This window comes from Phocoena sinus, chromosome 4, assembly GCF_008692025.1.
Source record: "Phocoena sinus isolate mPhoSin1 chromosome 4, mPhoSin1.pri, whole genome shotgun sequence".
Lineage (NCBI taxonomy): Eukaryota > Metazoa > Chordata > Mammalia > Artiodactyla > Phocoenidae > Phocoena > Phocoena sinus.
Window position 1 is genome coordinate 78,113,485 of NC_045766.1, and position 15,589 is coordinate 78,129,073.

At 37.6% G+C, this 15,589-nt stretch overlaps 1 protein-coding gene across 1 annotated transcript in view; it reads right to left on the reverse strand.

Annotated features, from left to right (window-relative positions):
* Nucleotides 1-535: 535 nt before the first annotated feature.
* Nucleotides 536-15,589, reverse strand: part of GTF2E1 (general transcription factor IIE subunit 1) — a 36,020-nt gene continuing 20,966 nt past the window's right edge. The window contains 3 exon segments of the mRNA XM_032630602.1: nt 536-2,268; nt 6,550-6,791; nt 9,827-10,028. Of these exon segments, the coding sequence (XP_032486493.1) occupies nt 1,844-2,268; nt 6,550-6,791; nt 9,827-10,028 (869 nt within the window). The 3' untranslated portion in view covers nt 536-1,843.

Consider the following 15,589-nt stretch of genomic DNA (forward strand, 5'->3'; position numbering starts at 1 on the left):
TGCCCTCTGCACCCCTGTGGCTGTGCTCTCCTCCATGGCTCTGAAGCTCCCCCCTCCACCACCTGTAGTCTCCGCCCATGAAGGGGTTTCCTAGTGTGTGGAAACCTTTCCTCCTTCACAGCTCCCTCCCACTGGTGCAGGTTCTGTCCCTATTCTTTGTCTCTGTTTTCTCTTTTTTCTTTTACCCTTCCCAGGTACATGGGGAGTTTCTTGCCTTTCAGGAGGTCTGAGGTCTTCCGCCAGCATTTAGTAGGTGTTCTGTAGGAGTTGTTCCACATGTAGATGTATTTCTGATGTATTTGTGGGGAGGAAGGTGATCTCCACGTCTTACTCTTCCGCCATCTTGAAGCTCCTCCCATAAAGTCATTCTTGAGGCAACTTATTGCCAGAAAAAGTTTAGACTACATAAAATTGCATCTATTATTTGAAACATGACCAATAAGAGAACATATTCTGAAACACTTTTTTTTTAAATGGGAAGAGTATTCATTTTAATTATGTAAAGATGTTACAGAGCTAGATTAACAAATTTCAGTCAGTATAAAATAGATTTATTGTCAATATTCAGTCATAATACAACCCAGGTAAATGAACCATTACTTTATACAAGGCTCAGATGTTTAAAACCTATCTCAACTTTACACATGTACTATAAAATGATAAATACTTAAAATAACAATGCAAGGGGAAATATTATAAAAAATACAATTGTTGTAGACCTTTGTATTAAAGTTCTGCCTTAAGGAATAATACCATACTACATATCAGAACCAAAAATAAAGTATTTTCCTTGAGGTTACAATGCTCAATGATATACTGGATGCACTCTAAAATACCATTCCTGACAAGAATCAAAAGAGACAAGGTCATCAATAATGTTGAGAGAAAAAAAAAAAGAGAGAGGAGTAATCAATTGTTATATGCTGATTTCTGCTGGAATGGCCTCTTTAAACAATTTATAGCACTGTGGAAGAACTGGAAAAGAAGGGGAGCAGTCTCAGCTTTATATAAAGGATTTCCAAATCAGCACAAACTCAGACAATGTTAAAGGGTACTGTTCCCAATGCTCTCCACTCTTCAACCCCTTACATGGACTCCTTATCCTAAGTCTGTGTTTTTTCTCTAATTTCTTCCTAAGGGCTTACCAAACACACTTTCTGTTTTCTATTATCTAACATACAAACCAAAAGGCATTATGCACAACAATAATATCTGTCAGTCAAGTCAGTTCTAAAGACACCAATTTTGGTTTAGATATTAATCATGAGATTTACGCATAACCATCCTTCTTCCACACACACTCCCATCTCCCCTTACATATTGACTCCATCCTAAACTGTGAAGCAATATGAAGCTTTAAGATTTTTCTGTTTCCTTCATCAATGATTTGCCTGTTGCCAAGCTGCTTGGTTGGCAGCAATATCAGGAGTTTTTTGGAATGCTTGGTTGGAATAAATAAAAAGGATGGGATCAATGAATTACTGTAACCTATCAAAGTGGGCTTCTACAGGCAGACATGAAGAATTTACCTTTAGACTTCTCTCACTCATTTCAGAAGGGAGAAAAATGTGTCTTAAAAGGGAAAGAAAAAAGGTGAGATAAGGAAATACAGCAAAATATTAATACTGTAGTAATAGGAAAGGGCATGCTTATAGCCAACCTACCACATGGAGAAGTTTCTGGCATAAAAATCAAACTTTCTCTCTCTCCCATTACTCTTTGCACAAGATTAACAGTTGATTTACATCAAGAGAGGCAGAAGGCCACTGAACACTTTTCTTCAAAGGTAGGGAATTTCTTTTTGAAATGCACATTAGAGAAAGGAGGAAAAGGTAGGGAAAGCTCACTCAAAGAGGTCCTCAAACATGCGTTGTCCCATTGCTATGTACGCTTCCTTTTCATCTGTTGTCATTTGGGCCACCAGCTCTGGCTTCTGGCTCACTTCGCTGTAGGAGAACGGACGGCCAGCCACCATGACAATGGGGTCATCTGCTACTTCCTCAAATTCATCATCTTCCTCATCCTCTTCCCCATGATGTGCAGCCACAGCTGTAGCACAGGGTGGAGAGTCATCGTCTGACTCACTGGTCTCACTCTCAGAGTCACTGCCATTGGCAGTGGTCACAGGAGCAGCCGCCCCCACTGAGCCTGCTGTGGCAGAGGGGGTCTTCTTCTCATGAATGAGCAGTGCTCGCATGACCTCCTCATTATCATCTGGTCCCGCACGGCCTTCCTCACGCTCCTGAAACGAGTCTATATCTAAGCCACCTGGAAGGAAAAAAACCAGAAAGTCAATACCCTTAAACGTAAAAGGCATTCCTTTATAAGTAACAAAATACATAATATTTTAATATATTATATTTAAATATAGGATAATATTATAAAATAACACAGACTTCACTGGTTCCATTTTTTGAGCTACTGTCCACAAGATATTCAAAATGTTTCTCACAAACTGGAACTTAAGTAGCATAATGGTTAAGTACAGTTGACCCTTGAACAACGTGGGTTTGAACTGTGCAGGTCCATGTATACGTGGATTTTTTTTTTTCCAATAGTAAATACTACAGTACTACATGATCCATGGTTGGTTGAATCCATGGAGGTGGAGAAACCATGAATTTAAGTTATACTCAGATTAATCCCTGCACTGTTGAAGGGTCAACTGTACGTGGGTTTTAAGAAATATATGGCTTGGATCTGAATCCTGGTTCTTCCACATGCAAGCTGTAACACTTTAGGCAAGTTATTTAGTCTCTAAACTTTGGTACCTTTTTCTGTAAGATGGGATAATAAAAGCATTTGTCTTCTAGGGCTCTGTATAAGAAAATGAAATAATGTCTATGAAGGACCAATTTTGTAGCTGGCATAATAGGACATCAAAATATGGCTCATCTTGCTCAGAGTAAAAGCCAAAGGCCTTACAATGGCATATAAAGTCCTACATCATCTGAACTCCTCCTGCCCACCTACTTATCCCTTCATCATTCTGCTCCTGTCACAGTGGCCTCCGTGGTATTCCCTGTACACACCACACACACAAACTCCTACCTCAGGGCCTTTGCACTGACAGTTTCCTTTGCCTGGGATATTTTTCCTCTAGGTATCCATACCCCCTTGCATCTTTCATGTCTTCACTCAGATTTCACCTTCTTTCAATTCATCCCTACCTCTATATTCCCAATGCTCTATTTTCTTCCCCATAGCATTTATTTTCTAACATAATAATTTATGTCTATTGTCTTTGTCACCTACTTTCCACAGCTGTAGGTTCTCCACAACAGATATTTACCTTTCTTATTCAGTGATATATCCCATGCATCCAGAATAGTGCCTATTGCTTGTTAGGCACTGAATAAATATTTGATGAATGAGTAAATAAATGGCAGTTTTATTTTCCTGAAGCAAATTAAGTGTACTTTGAACTGTTTATCTAGGAATCTAGTATCAGAAATGAAACTTCTCCCACCACACACCTCCTATCATTTTGTGTACATATTACAGATGAAGAATTTAAGAAAAACATTTATATTCTGAAAATAATACAAAATATAATTGCCATTTAAATACATAAAAGAATTTAAAATGTTGATTGAAACCTGACTCCTTGATTCAAATCCTGACTCTTAACACTTTTAGCTGTATGATTTTGGCCAAGTTACTTCATCTTTTACTGCTTCAATTTTCTCAAGTACAAAAAGGGGGAAAAACAGTATCTACCTCACTGGATTATTGTGGGTATTAAGTGAATATTTGTGAAGGCCTGGCACTTAGATTAGTGTTACTTATTATCAAGAGAAGACCCAGAAATGACCAATTCTGGCCATGGATGAAGTGAAAGCATCTTCTCATTAACATATTAGAATGAATTAGTTGTAACCCTGGACATTTTAGAAAGTATAGAACTCCTGAGATAAGATATTGGGCACATAAGAGAGAGAAAGGGAAACAGGAATTGAGAATTTAAAAGTTTAGATCAGAGAAAACAGGCTTTTGATAATATGGATGTAAAAGTGAGGGTTAAAATCAAACTTAACCATTTTAAAATAGTGCCAAAGGCTGAACCTCCTCCTTAGAGCCCTTATTACCAATGCAGTATTTCAAAAGGAAAAAAAGACAAGGAATGTATGCAAGTCTCTAAGACTTATACACTTCTAAAGGAATTTTCCAAATACCTTAATATTACCAACATAGCATTTTGAATAATGCTTAAAGTAAATATAAAATTAGAGGAAAAGCAATTTAGTTTTGTAAATTAAATGAAGTCATATCTGAAAGATTTCTGACAAGGTTCTTGAGAGATTTAGCCAAAAAAGGAATTATTCTGTTACAGATGAAGACAGAAAACAAAAAATAAGGATAAATGAACAAATCTCTAGATGGTAAGGTAGAAACACTAGTTCTAGGAGCAGTCTTATTTAATAGAGTTACAAATTACGAAGATGTATCCTGGGAAACTGTCAAGTTCACCGATGATGCTAAGCAATTCTGGGTTCTTAAGGGCCAAACTGATAGCAAAAAAATATAGGAAGAGCTGAAGGTTGTATAAGTGGGCAGAAAAGTCATAGATCTATTTCAATATTGGCAAGTGTTAAGAAACTCTGCCTATAGAAAAATAATCTAAAATATACTAAAAAACCTTATCCAAGTTATCAAATAAAGGGCAGGAGAGGGTCTGAAAAAAATCTCTGCACATAATTCTAAAGTCATTGGTCTTAATATGCTTCCAGAAGCAAAGCAATAAACTGTCATGTAAAAACTAGAAGGATATTTGAGATAAAACTCAAATAATTAATGATAAATTCATGCATAAATAACATGTATTGCTCTGGTCACTAGGTCTCAAGTAAACAGTATATTACAACTGGAGATGGTCCAGAAAAAGATAATTAAAATAAGACAAAAACTGTAGGTGGCGATGGCTTGGGGGAAGAGAATCCTTTGTAAGGAAAGTAGAATCAAAAGGAATTAGAACTTTCAGTAGAGTAATAAGGACATGATTGAAGTCTACAAAATTCTGAAAGATGTTAAAATAACTTGAACTCTGAGGGAAATTAAGTGTAGGACAAATAAGACTCACTTCACACATTCACTGGATAGAGCCTATTCAACTATATAAAACCTAACGAAGACAAATTTAGACATAAAAGCATATCCTATTTTATACATAGAAGGAAATATTCACAAAAGGGAACAGGGTAGACTAGATGACTTATTGAAAGCCCTTATGATTCAAGTTGTACCATTCTAGGAATTATAAACATTGACTGTTAAATATATGAGCCTAACTGTATACAATACTTGCTAAGAATAGTTTTATTTCATTCAATTTTGTTCCTAAGTTCACAGAAAAAAAGGCTTGGTTGCTTCAAGAACAGGCAAGAAGCCAAGTTGGGGAAAACGAACCTATTAAATAGTTGACAGCCTAACTACTATGTAATCTAAACCAATATGCACCAAAATAACTAAACCTCATAGCCAAGGTAATCAGTGGGAAGGAGGGAGAGTAAAGTATGATTGCCAAGGAAAACTTTTTTCTGGTTGGAATTAAAACACCAACGAGAATCACACTAGAGAATCACACATCTGCTTTTACCATGACTACCCAACTCCACACTACTTTTACAATTCTTAGCATACACAGTAAAGAAATGCTAATTAGGAAAGGAAAAGAGTTTAGAAAAAAAAGTCAAAAAACAAGTGGTTTTTAATTACTGATGATTCTTTAGTATTAAAGAAACAGACTCAAGTGATATGTTAGTAATGATACATAACCTAGGAATAGGGACGGGTAGGTTCTAATGCTGATGAAATCTAACCAGAGGGACAGACTCCCTCTTTCACCTCTGTTTCCCAGTTTCTGAGCAATACTTATCCAGTTTTAGTCTCCCATTTTCTACCTAGTCCTAAACCATCATCACCCAAAGTCTCTGAATCCAGTAATTTGAGACTAACATTTAAAAAGTAAAATCGTGCAGTTCTCAAGCTTCTGATTATTATATAATTCTTAACCCTTCAGGGCTCACAGAGATTTCCAAAATCTTCTAGTATAAAGTTTTGCCAATCTTCTTGGATGGTGAGAATCCTTGTCTTTACTCATTTTGTATCTTTTTATATATTTCAAGTAGCGCATCTCCTTGGTATTTATGAGGAGACAACATAACTAGTATATAGTTATGGCTCCTAATTCAAAGAAACAAAAATGCATGCAAGTTAGGGCAACAGAAGATTAAAGAAGAAATAAATTTGGCCACTTTGAACACAAGAGTACTTTTTCAAGAAATTAACATAAAAAAATGACAATTTCTTAAATCTAAAATGGAAATTTAAAAAGCTGTCTGTTTTTTCAACTAAGTTGAAGTTTAATACAAGTATACTGGTTGGTTTTAATGCTTATTGCTCAATTTACTTCCTGCTATAATGCAATTGTTTTACAAAACAGACACAGTGGGTTTCCAATAAAATTAAGAATTGCCCAGGTGATTTCCTAGGTCAAGTTCATTTTCTACCATACCCAAGACATATTCATCTTACTTCTTCTACTCTTACCTTCCTTCATCTCTTCAGAACTATATGCTCCTTGGACAGTGCTCTCTCTTAACCAAATAGGTCTCTCTTTGGCAGATTTCCCTTCCAGTGAGGCTCGATGAAGATCTTCTTGGTCATCCATATTAATGACAACATTCTGAGTGTATAAGTCCTCATAAGAGGGACCCTTGGTGGCCCATGCTTCCCGGTGGTGCCCACCTGCTAGGCCAGCAGCTGCAGCAGCAGTTGCTGCACGGTCCTTGCTATATAACAAGATTAGAGGAGGAAGGGAAGAAGAAAACTTGAAGTCTTGGTGCTAGAAAAGAAGGGCAGCTGGGGAAGTCGTTACTGAAGAATTACATATAAATTCTATCTAGCAATCATGCACACATGCTTTCATAATTCTGGAAAATCCGCTCTTATACCACAGGGTGAAAGTTACATTGGTTAGAACAACCCATCATATTTATATTTAAGTTTCTCAAACACTGAATCCTCTGGTGTATATAAATGCATTAGGTGTATATAAATGATTGAGGTTGTACAGATTAAGATGTTTAAATAAGTCTACTTAGAGAGAGGGGAGGATGAAATAGTGACATAATCCACTTAAAGACACTAGTCTGGTAAAAATCTCTCCCAGTAACATCTTTGATGAGTATTTTGTTTAAAAACAAAACAAAAACCCCAAACAAAACAAAACACATGTTATATTTTAAAAAGCATGCTCTCAGCTCAACCCAGAAGAATTCAAAGTAGTTCTGTGGGCTTTTCCTTTCTTTTGTGTGCTGAGAAGCTAGAATAGTATTCTACAAAGCCAGACTTAAACTCAGAATTAATATTCTGCGACTCACCAAATAAGGCAAATCTTTATGCAGAGATCAGCTTCTTTTCAAGTTGTATCTGTCCATCTCTGCACCTATGCTGACTCTCCAAATCCAGGCCCAACCATTATTTCTACCCCACAGCAACCATGATCTGTTTCTGAGTCTATTTTTTTTTGCCTCTTACTTCTACTATCCATGATCTTCTTAGTCTGTTCCAGGTTGGATCATTCCTTATCTTTCTCTAGTCACTTAACGTTTCCTCATCTCTATGAGTTTTCAGCCTTTCTGCTGCTCCCCGTTTTATCTGAGCATTTCACTTTCAATGTGCTCCACATTCTTTTGAATATACCTGATTTTCTGTGTGTCTAAGCTCACACCTTGTCTTTTTTTGCCTGCTACTGATGCTTTTCTGCATCAAGTTCTAGGTATGACTGTCCCTCCCTTTCTGTTTAGACAGCTCTTTTATTGCACAAACTATCTTCCTATTTCATGAACTACCTGCTTATTTAGTACCTGTTCTGTATCTTTCTCCATACCTTTTGCTGTGTTCCTTTCTGTGTCTGCTTCTCTTGGTCCTATGTTTCTCCTTTACTTCTCTGCCATTTTTCCTAAATCTTTTCCATGAATCCTGGATTGTCTCCTGTGTAGTGGGCTGTCTCATTCTGAGCCTAAGCAATACTTCTTCATTTATCTTTAAGTTCTGTATCAGTTCTCTCTCTCAGAAGCCATTCACTGTTTTTCCTTCTCTTTGGTCCTACTTCATATCTGCTTACTCCATTGCTCCTCATTTCTTCCTGGACCCACTCACATCTACTTGAGTTTTGTCTCATGTTTAGTTGAGATTTCTCTGACGTATCCATGTATCTGACTGGCCCATTACATCTCTCCCTGAGAATACTGTGTTTCTGACCAACCTCTAGAGGTAATCGTGGGTTCATCCCATCCCTCCCTCCTGTTCTGCCTCTGGATATCTACAGACCCACTGCCACTTTTTCTATCAAAAAAATGCACCCTCTCTAGTTGTACAAACCATGCTGATCTGGTCACTTAATCCATGCCTTGTAACTACTGCCTTTAGCTGTACCAGGGCTGCTTTGTAAATCACTCTTTCTTATAGCTTTTTCATCAGTTACTTCCTGGCCCACTCTGAGTCTAGGCCTACGAGGCCACCTCTCTGTACCCAATCTATCTATTTGTCTTACTATATTTTAAAGTCTTATGTTACAGCTTTTTTCCATCTTAAAACAGGACACAAGGAAGGGATGGTCCAATTTTCTGTGCTTGAACATTTTCATCTAAATGTGATACCTAGAAAGACATGACCACCTTAGGCTAGCTCCCCTGGTGGTGCCAAGAGGAAAACCAACAGGCCAAGTTCGGCAGAGTAAGTATGGAACAAATCTAGATCCTTGAAGATGTAAATGAGCTGTGGAATTAATTCTGAATTGTGCTACCTAAGGACTTCTGGTCATGCTAGAAAGTTTTTCTTACTGTTGAAGCTACTTCTAGTTGGTTTTCTGTTATCACAGATAAAGGTATCCTAACTGACACAGATGCTAGAAAAGAAAATTCACAATAACTTGTACAGATACAAAACCTTCTGTATAACTGGATTGTTTTTAACCACCAAAAAGCAGCTCAGTTTGCTCAGGACTGCCCAGAACTGGCCTTTCTGCAGCATCAGTACCAGAGGGCACAAAATACTAAGAGTGCTCCCAAAATCTATACAATTACAACTTGGACTATTGTGTTCTATGGAAGGGAGTAGACGGGTATAAACTCTAAAAGCCCTCAGCTTGAAACTGGGAAGAAGAAAGAAAAAGGGAAGAATAGGAGAGTACTCCCTGACCTCAATTCTCAGTTATACTTTTCAAAGAAGAAAAACCACTTTTTATGGCATGGCAAAATTAAGGCTGCCTCTGCAATTCAAAAATTAGGGTACACTGACAAAAATAGGGAGCCACAGTAAGAAGTATTAACCCATAGGTAACACCCACTTTACTTCGCTTTCAAGAAAGTTGCACTGAAAACTAAGGAAGGCAAGAAATGTGTGGTTAAAAACTTCAAAAACAAACATACAAAAAAAGTGAAAGCTGTATTCCTTAAAGAACTTCAGGCTTCAGAACTTGACTAGGAAAATTCAGATATCCCCAAAAGGTACAACCAATTTAGGACTAACTAACAATTGGCTGAGTTGCAGTAGGCCCAAGCAGATTGAGTACTTAAAAGTCAAACCTGACTATTTAAAGATTTTTGCCTAGGGCTCATACTCTTCTGCATTCAGTACAAACAAATTTCATCACAGGCACAAGTTAATATGACATGTGTGGCAGAGCTTAGAATCCACATAATCTTATAGTTTTTAGTCTCCTGGTAAATTACTTACCCAATCCTGCTCTCCAAAGTACAGGTAGTTAAAACAAGGGCAAGCTTAAAAGTGTTCTTGGTAAGAGCACAGGGCCTACACTCACCTCTGTTTCAGGGCTGGTATTTCTGTGGGTTCTGGCTCAAGTATTTCATAGGCCAAGTTCACATCCTCTGTCTCTCGAAGCAAAGCATAAATGGGCTCAATTTGTTCATTAAACCTTGCCAAAAGTGTGCGTGCATCTTTTTTGGGCATTGCTGATTCATCTTCTTCTACCTCTGTATGGCAAAAAGTACAGCGGAAAGTTCCTATAGAGAAAACAAAAGTCTCAGGTCAGGGAAGAGAAATTCTCAAGACTAGCCTTTAGCAGTTTATATCTCCACTCTTCCTCCAACATTTTATTATTAAAACTTTCAAAAACATGGAAAAGATTAAAGAAGTTTACAGTGAACATCCACGTGCCGACCACTGAGATTCTACAATTAACATTTTTCTATATTTGATTTATCACATATCTATCCATCTATCATTTTTTGAAGCATTTCGAAGTAATTTCACCCCTCACTGCAGCACAGCAAACAGATTTTAATCACAACATTTCTAACATACATATACTTACTTTAACTTAAAATAAAATTCTTTACAGCTTACCACTGAAACCTGTACCCTTTTCCAACAGTTTTCTTTTTGCACAGTACACATTTGAGTCTATGTCATGGGGAAAGCCAAATAAATACCTAAAACCGAAAGTCTCTGGTCATTCTGTACATTGTAACAAGGTTATTTCTTCAAATTTATTAACTATTTACATCTAAATAACTTTAACCAATCCATTTCCAAAATTAAAGTTCAAGAAGCCTTTATTGTCATTTCTACAGCCTTCACATTCAACTTATAATTATATTGCAGTAATTCCTTACAAACATCACAGATTTTTCACTTCTACTATTATTTCACTAATCTGGGCTACCATTACTTAGCCTGAAATTTAGCTTCCTAAATCTGGTCTTTGAACCTTTAGGCTCTCCCTCTCCAATTCCAAGTTTCCTAGACCACCATTTGAATCATCTCATCCCCCTGCTCTAAAGTCTATCTGATGGCTGAACTTCTAAAGTCCACAGCATCAAATCTAAATTTCTCATCCTAACATTCAAGAACCTGTATAACTTGATCCAAAAACATCATAACCCTACCACAGTCCTTTACTTGTCAAGTAAATTCAAACACTTGAGAAACAATATACTAGACATTAACATTTATTTTATTTGTGTAAGTGCTTTCTTTCTAAAGCACTTCAATTTACACTTTTTGATCCCTATACCAATCCTGTAAAATGACGTCAGAACTGAGGATCTGAGTTTTGTGATTTGTCCAAAGGCACATAGCCAATAAGAGAAAAGTAATAAAAGCAGCTATTGTATACCGAGTGCTTACTAAGTACCAAGTATCGCCAGTCATCTGAAGACAGTATTATTATTGCCCATTTAAATCTGTAAAATACAGAGGTTCTAAGGGGTTGAGTAACTTGTTCAAGATCTTATCACTACTAATTGGGAGGTGGTGGCAGGATTCAAACCCAATCTATTATGATGAAACTCACACTCTTAAATATTACTTAACACCACTAGCCCCACTTGGATCTCCAGTTTGGTCCTTATTCCCAATGCCAGGGATATGCATCCTTCCTTTCTAACCCAATTAACCCAAGAGATTAAAAGAGATCACACAAGCACTTAATGTCTAGCACATAGTAAGTATGCAAACATTTAGTTTTAAATAGCCCAATATATGACTGACACATAACCCCACCCCCAACCCCTCTTCCCCTAGTAAGGAATAAACAAACTAGACATCTCTGCTTCAACATTAACACTAGATTCTACTGATGTATTTCAAACAGAATAAGTTTCTTTACTGCCTCTCACACATAAACAACCAACCACAAGTAAATTCTTTGTTCATATACCCTGTCTAAACACTCTTAATCCATCTTCCTGCTATCCATATACTACCTCATCTTTTACATCTATTTCAAATAAGTGAGGGAGAGAAAAGCAGCCCCTCATAGCTAAGAAGGAACCTAGCACTCATAGCTAGGCTGTGATGCTTTTCTGTCAAACGGAATCTCACAGATCACCAACATCAGATAAAAGGTCCTCTGAGACCATGATGCAAGTGAGGCAAAACCAAGCCAATCTGAATGTGAATATAGACAAAAGCAAGATCTCTGCACAACCACACACACACACACACACACACACACACACACACACACACACAAACCCAGCTAACACGAATGACTGCTACTTCTTTACCAATTACAATTTTAGCCTCACCCTGGTCTTCTCAACCTCTGGGATAACATTTATTAAGATATCCAATCATAGAATTACCCTCACTTGTTTTTTGGTTTTGGTTTGGTTTTTTGTGGCACGCGGGCCTCTCAGTGTTGTGGCCTCTCCCGTTGCGGAGCACAGGCTCCGGACGCACAGGCTCAGCGGCCATGGCTCACGGGCCCAGCCGCTCCGCGGCATGTGGGATCTTCCCGGACCGGGGCACGAACCCGTGTCCCCTGCATCAGCAGGCGGACTCTCAACCACTGCACCACCAGGGAAGCCCTACCCTCACTTCTTGATAGTACCTAATCCACAGCAAATCCCCACCAATTCCCTGAATCCTCCCCAATATTATCTAACAAAAGCCCATATGCTCTAAGTTTGTTCAGCATAGCCTTGCTGAGATACATGGTTTCTTATGGTGTGTGGTTTCCTTGCTGCAGAAAGCATCAACAAACCCAATTTTGTACACTGTGGGCATGATGGTCTTTGACTAATGGGCATCAACATAAATATTCCAGCTTAACTGATCAAGAATACTATTTACCAAAATAAAGAAAGAGGAAGAACAAGTTTGTTTTTCTTTGTGGGAGAAAGTTACCTTTCTTGAAGAAAGATAAATAAAGATACCTTGCTTTAGATATCTGAATCTATGTTGCCCACTGGCCATCAAAATGGATATGTCAGAAGCCAACTTATTACAACTGCTTAGAGCTCGAGTGGAATTTAAGACTAGAAATTTTGATATGAGAATCAACAACATATACATAGTAACTGAAGCCATAAAGTAGATCAGAGTATCCAGAGACTAAGGAGTAAGAAGCATGGACAGTCAAGGTATAAACCCAAGGAAAGAAGAATCCTTGAGAGATAGAAATGGTACAGCCAGAGGGATAGGATGGTGTTTCAAGGAGGAAATGGTATGGCACTAATTTTCAAGGTCAACAAGAATTGAAAGCCAGCCTTTATATTTAGTAACAAAGGGTAAATAGAGACCTTGGCTAGAGAGGTTTTAGTTTGTATGCTATCTTAGGGTATTCTCTAACTATTCCAGCCTGCCTCAGTCTCTTCTCTTCAACAGAAATATAAAGAAAATAATCCATGTGGGAGTTAAAACATAAGTCATACAGAGGCATACCTCAAATATATTGCAGGTCCAGATCCAGATCACCACAATAAAGCAAATATCGCAATAAAGTGAGAGCGAGTCAAAAATTTTTGGGTTTTCAGTACATGAAAAAGTTATGTTTACACTATACTGTGGTCTATTAAGTGTGCAATGGTATTAGGTCTAAGAAAACAATGTACATACCTTAATTAGAAAATACTTTATTGCTAAAAAATGCTAACCATCATCTAGGCCTTCAGCAAGTGGTGATAGTAACATCAAAGATGTTACTGACCACTAACCACAGATCACCATAACAAAGATAACAAAAAAGCTTGAAAGATTGCGAGAATTACCAAAATGTGACAGAGAAACATAAAATGAGCAAATGCTACTGGAAAAATGGCACCAACAGACTTGCTCAATGCAGGGTTGCCACAAATTTCAATTTGTAAAAAATGCAATGATCTGTGAAATGCAATAAAGCAAAGCACAATAAAACGAGGTATGCCTGTAAAGTAAGGTCTAACACAGCTCTCAAATACCTGCTGAATTGAAAAACACAGATGTGGGACTTATGTTGACTGCTGAAAAATGAGCCCTTACAGAGACCATCAAGGAGAACTACAGAATACTGCAGAAGAAAAATTATCTAGTTTAGTAGTTTTCAAATTATTTTTAAAGGAAGAAATTCCATTCCTCAAGTGAAAAAGTACCTAAACATAAAAGTAAGTGCTCTGGTTGAAGAATAAAAAGATAGCTAAGCAAAGGGCAACGCTATAATCCTCTCATTATATGTCTTCAAAGCATTACAAATCAGCCTCCTCAATGTCTTGTACCAGGAACACTTTGCTGCAGAGCCTTTGTACTTGCTGTTCCCTCTGCCCAGAATGCTTTTCCTCCAGAGAGTTAAATGGCTCATCTCTTAACTTCAGACCTTTACTCAAGTCACCTCCGTGAGAGCTTCCGTAGCCAACATTACCTAAAATTTCAACACTGTCCTGTCCTCCCTTTCTTTCTCAACATTTGTCACCATCAACATACTATGTTTTATTACCTAGTTTATTAGGTTATTTATCATTGAGATTGTCATGTTACCCAATTAAAAAGAAATGTACTCCCAACTACCCCATTTTTCTCTTGAAGATAACATACATTCCAAACTTCAGTGTTAAGTAAACAAATCAACACACTTGCCAGTGTAGCTCAACTGTATAAAATAGCAATGCTTTTATTTTGGGAAAAGAGAGAGAAAAAGAGATCACTGTTAACATCATTTCATAGAAAGACGATTTCAGAATGATAGTCCTTGAATTTGAATAAATTTAGTTTCATTGAAAAAAATAGGGAGAAAAGAGAAAACACAGTATAGTCATAAGGAACCTGAGTTCTAGCCTCATCTAGGTACCTTTCCAGAGACCCAGGCTTAATGTAGATTAAGGCTTAACAAGAATTACTTGTAGAGGGCCCATTTTGCAGTTCTGAAAAGAGTGGCTTTCATATTACTGTCAAAAACTGTGACGGGTCTGAAATTTTACCCTACTCGTAAACTAACAAATTATCCTACCACGGCTTTATAGATGCTGAAGACAGACACAAGACTTACAGGTTAGAGAAAAGAACTTTATTACTCATGGCAATAGCAGTACTAGTATCAGGTTTTGTGCCAGTTCCCTGAGTCCCATTTCCCATAGGGTAACACAAAGATGGTCAGGTGACAACTGTACATGCAGTGGATCATGTTCCATGAAAGAAACCCTGAGCTTAGGAACCCAAACCTTTTATAATGGGCATAAACATGCTTATCTTTTGCTCTGTAGGGTGATACTACCTTTACCATGCTGGACACTAAGTAAACACACTCTGAAGGGAGACTTTTTTATTATACTGAATAGTAAGCAAACCTGCCTTTTGCTCTGGAGAGAAACAATAACTCTCTTCCAAGGCTGCTCACTATATAAACCTCCTTGAAAAATACAGTCTAGAAAAAAGGCAGTCAGTAGCATCTCTGCTTGTAAAACATACAAGACATGTGAGAGAACCATGGAGAACTGTCTTCCAACAACAACCATGTCTGGCAAACATTACAAGAAGAAAAGCTAGCCTGACAGCTGAGTCTTATGTTTATCATAAAAACACAAGTTGTAGACAAGAAAGCAGCCTGTCAAAAGCCAGACCTGGAGTCCGAGAAAAATAAGAAATTCTACATTTTATGGAAAATGACTTAAGACTAGCTTAACATACCAAGAGCATTTTTTATAAATTTTACTAAACATTATAAAAATGCAAATCAATTTCCCCAAAATCTGAAAGGGAGATGGGGCTCAGTACACACTGTACGAAGTACCAGTACCAGTACCACTACTGAGGGGGCAGTAGTGTAACACATATAGACACAGAATCTGTCATCCAGACGCTTAAAGTC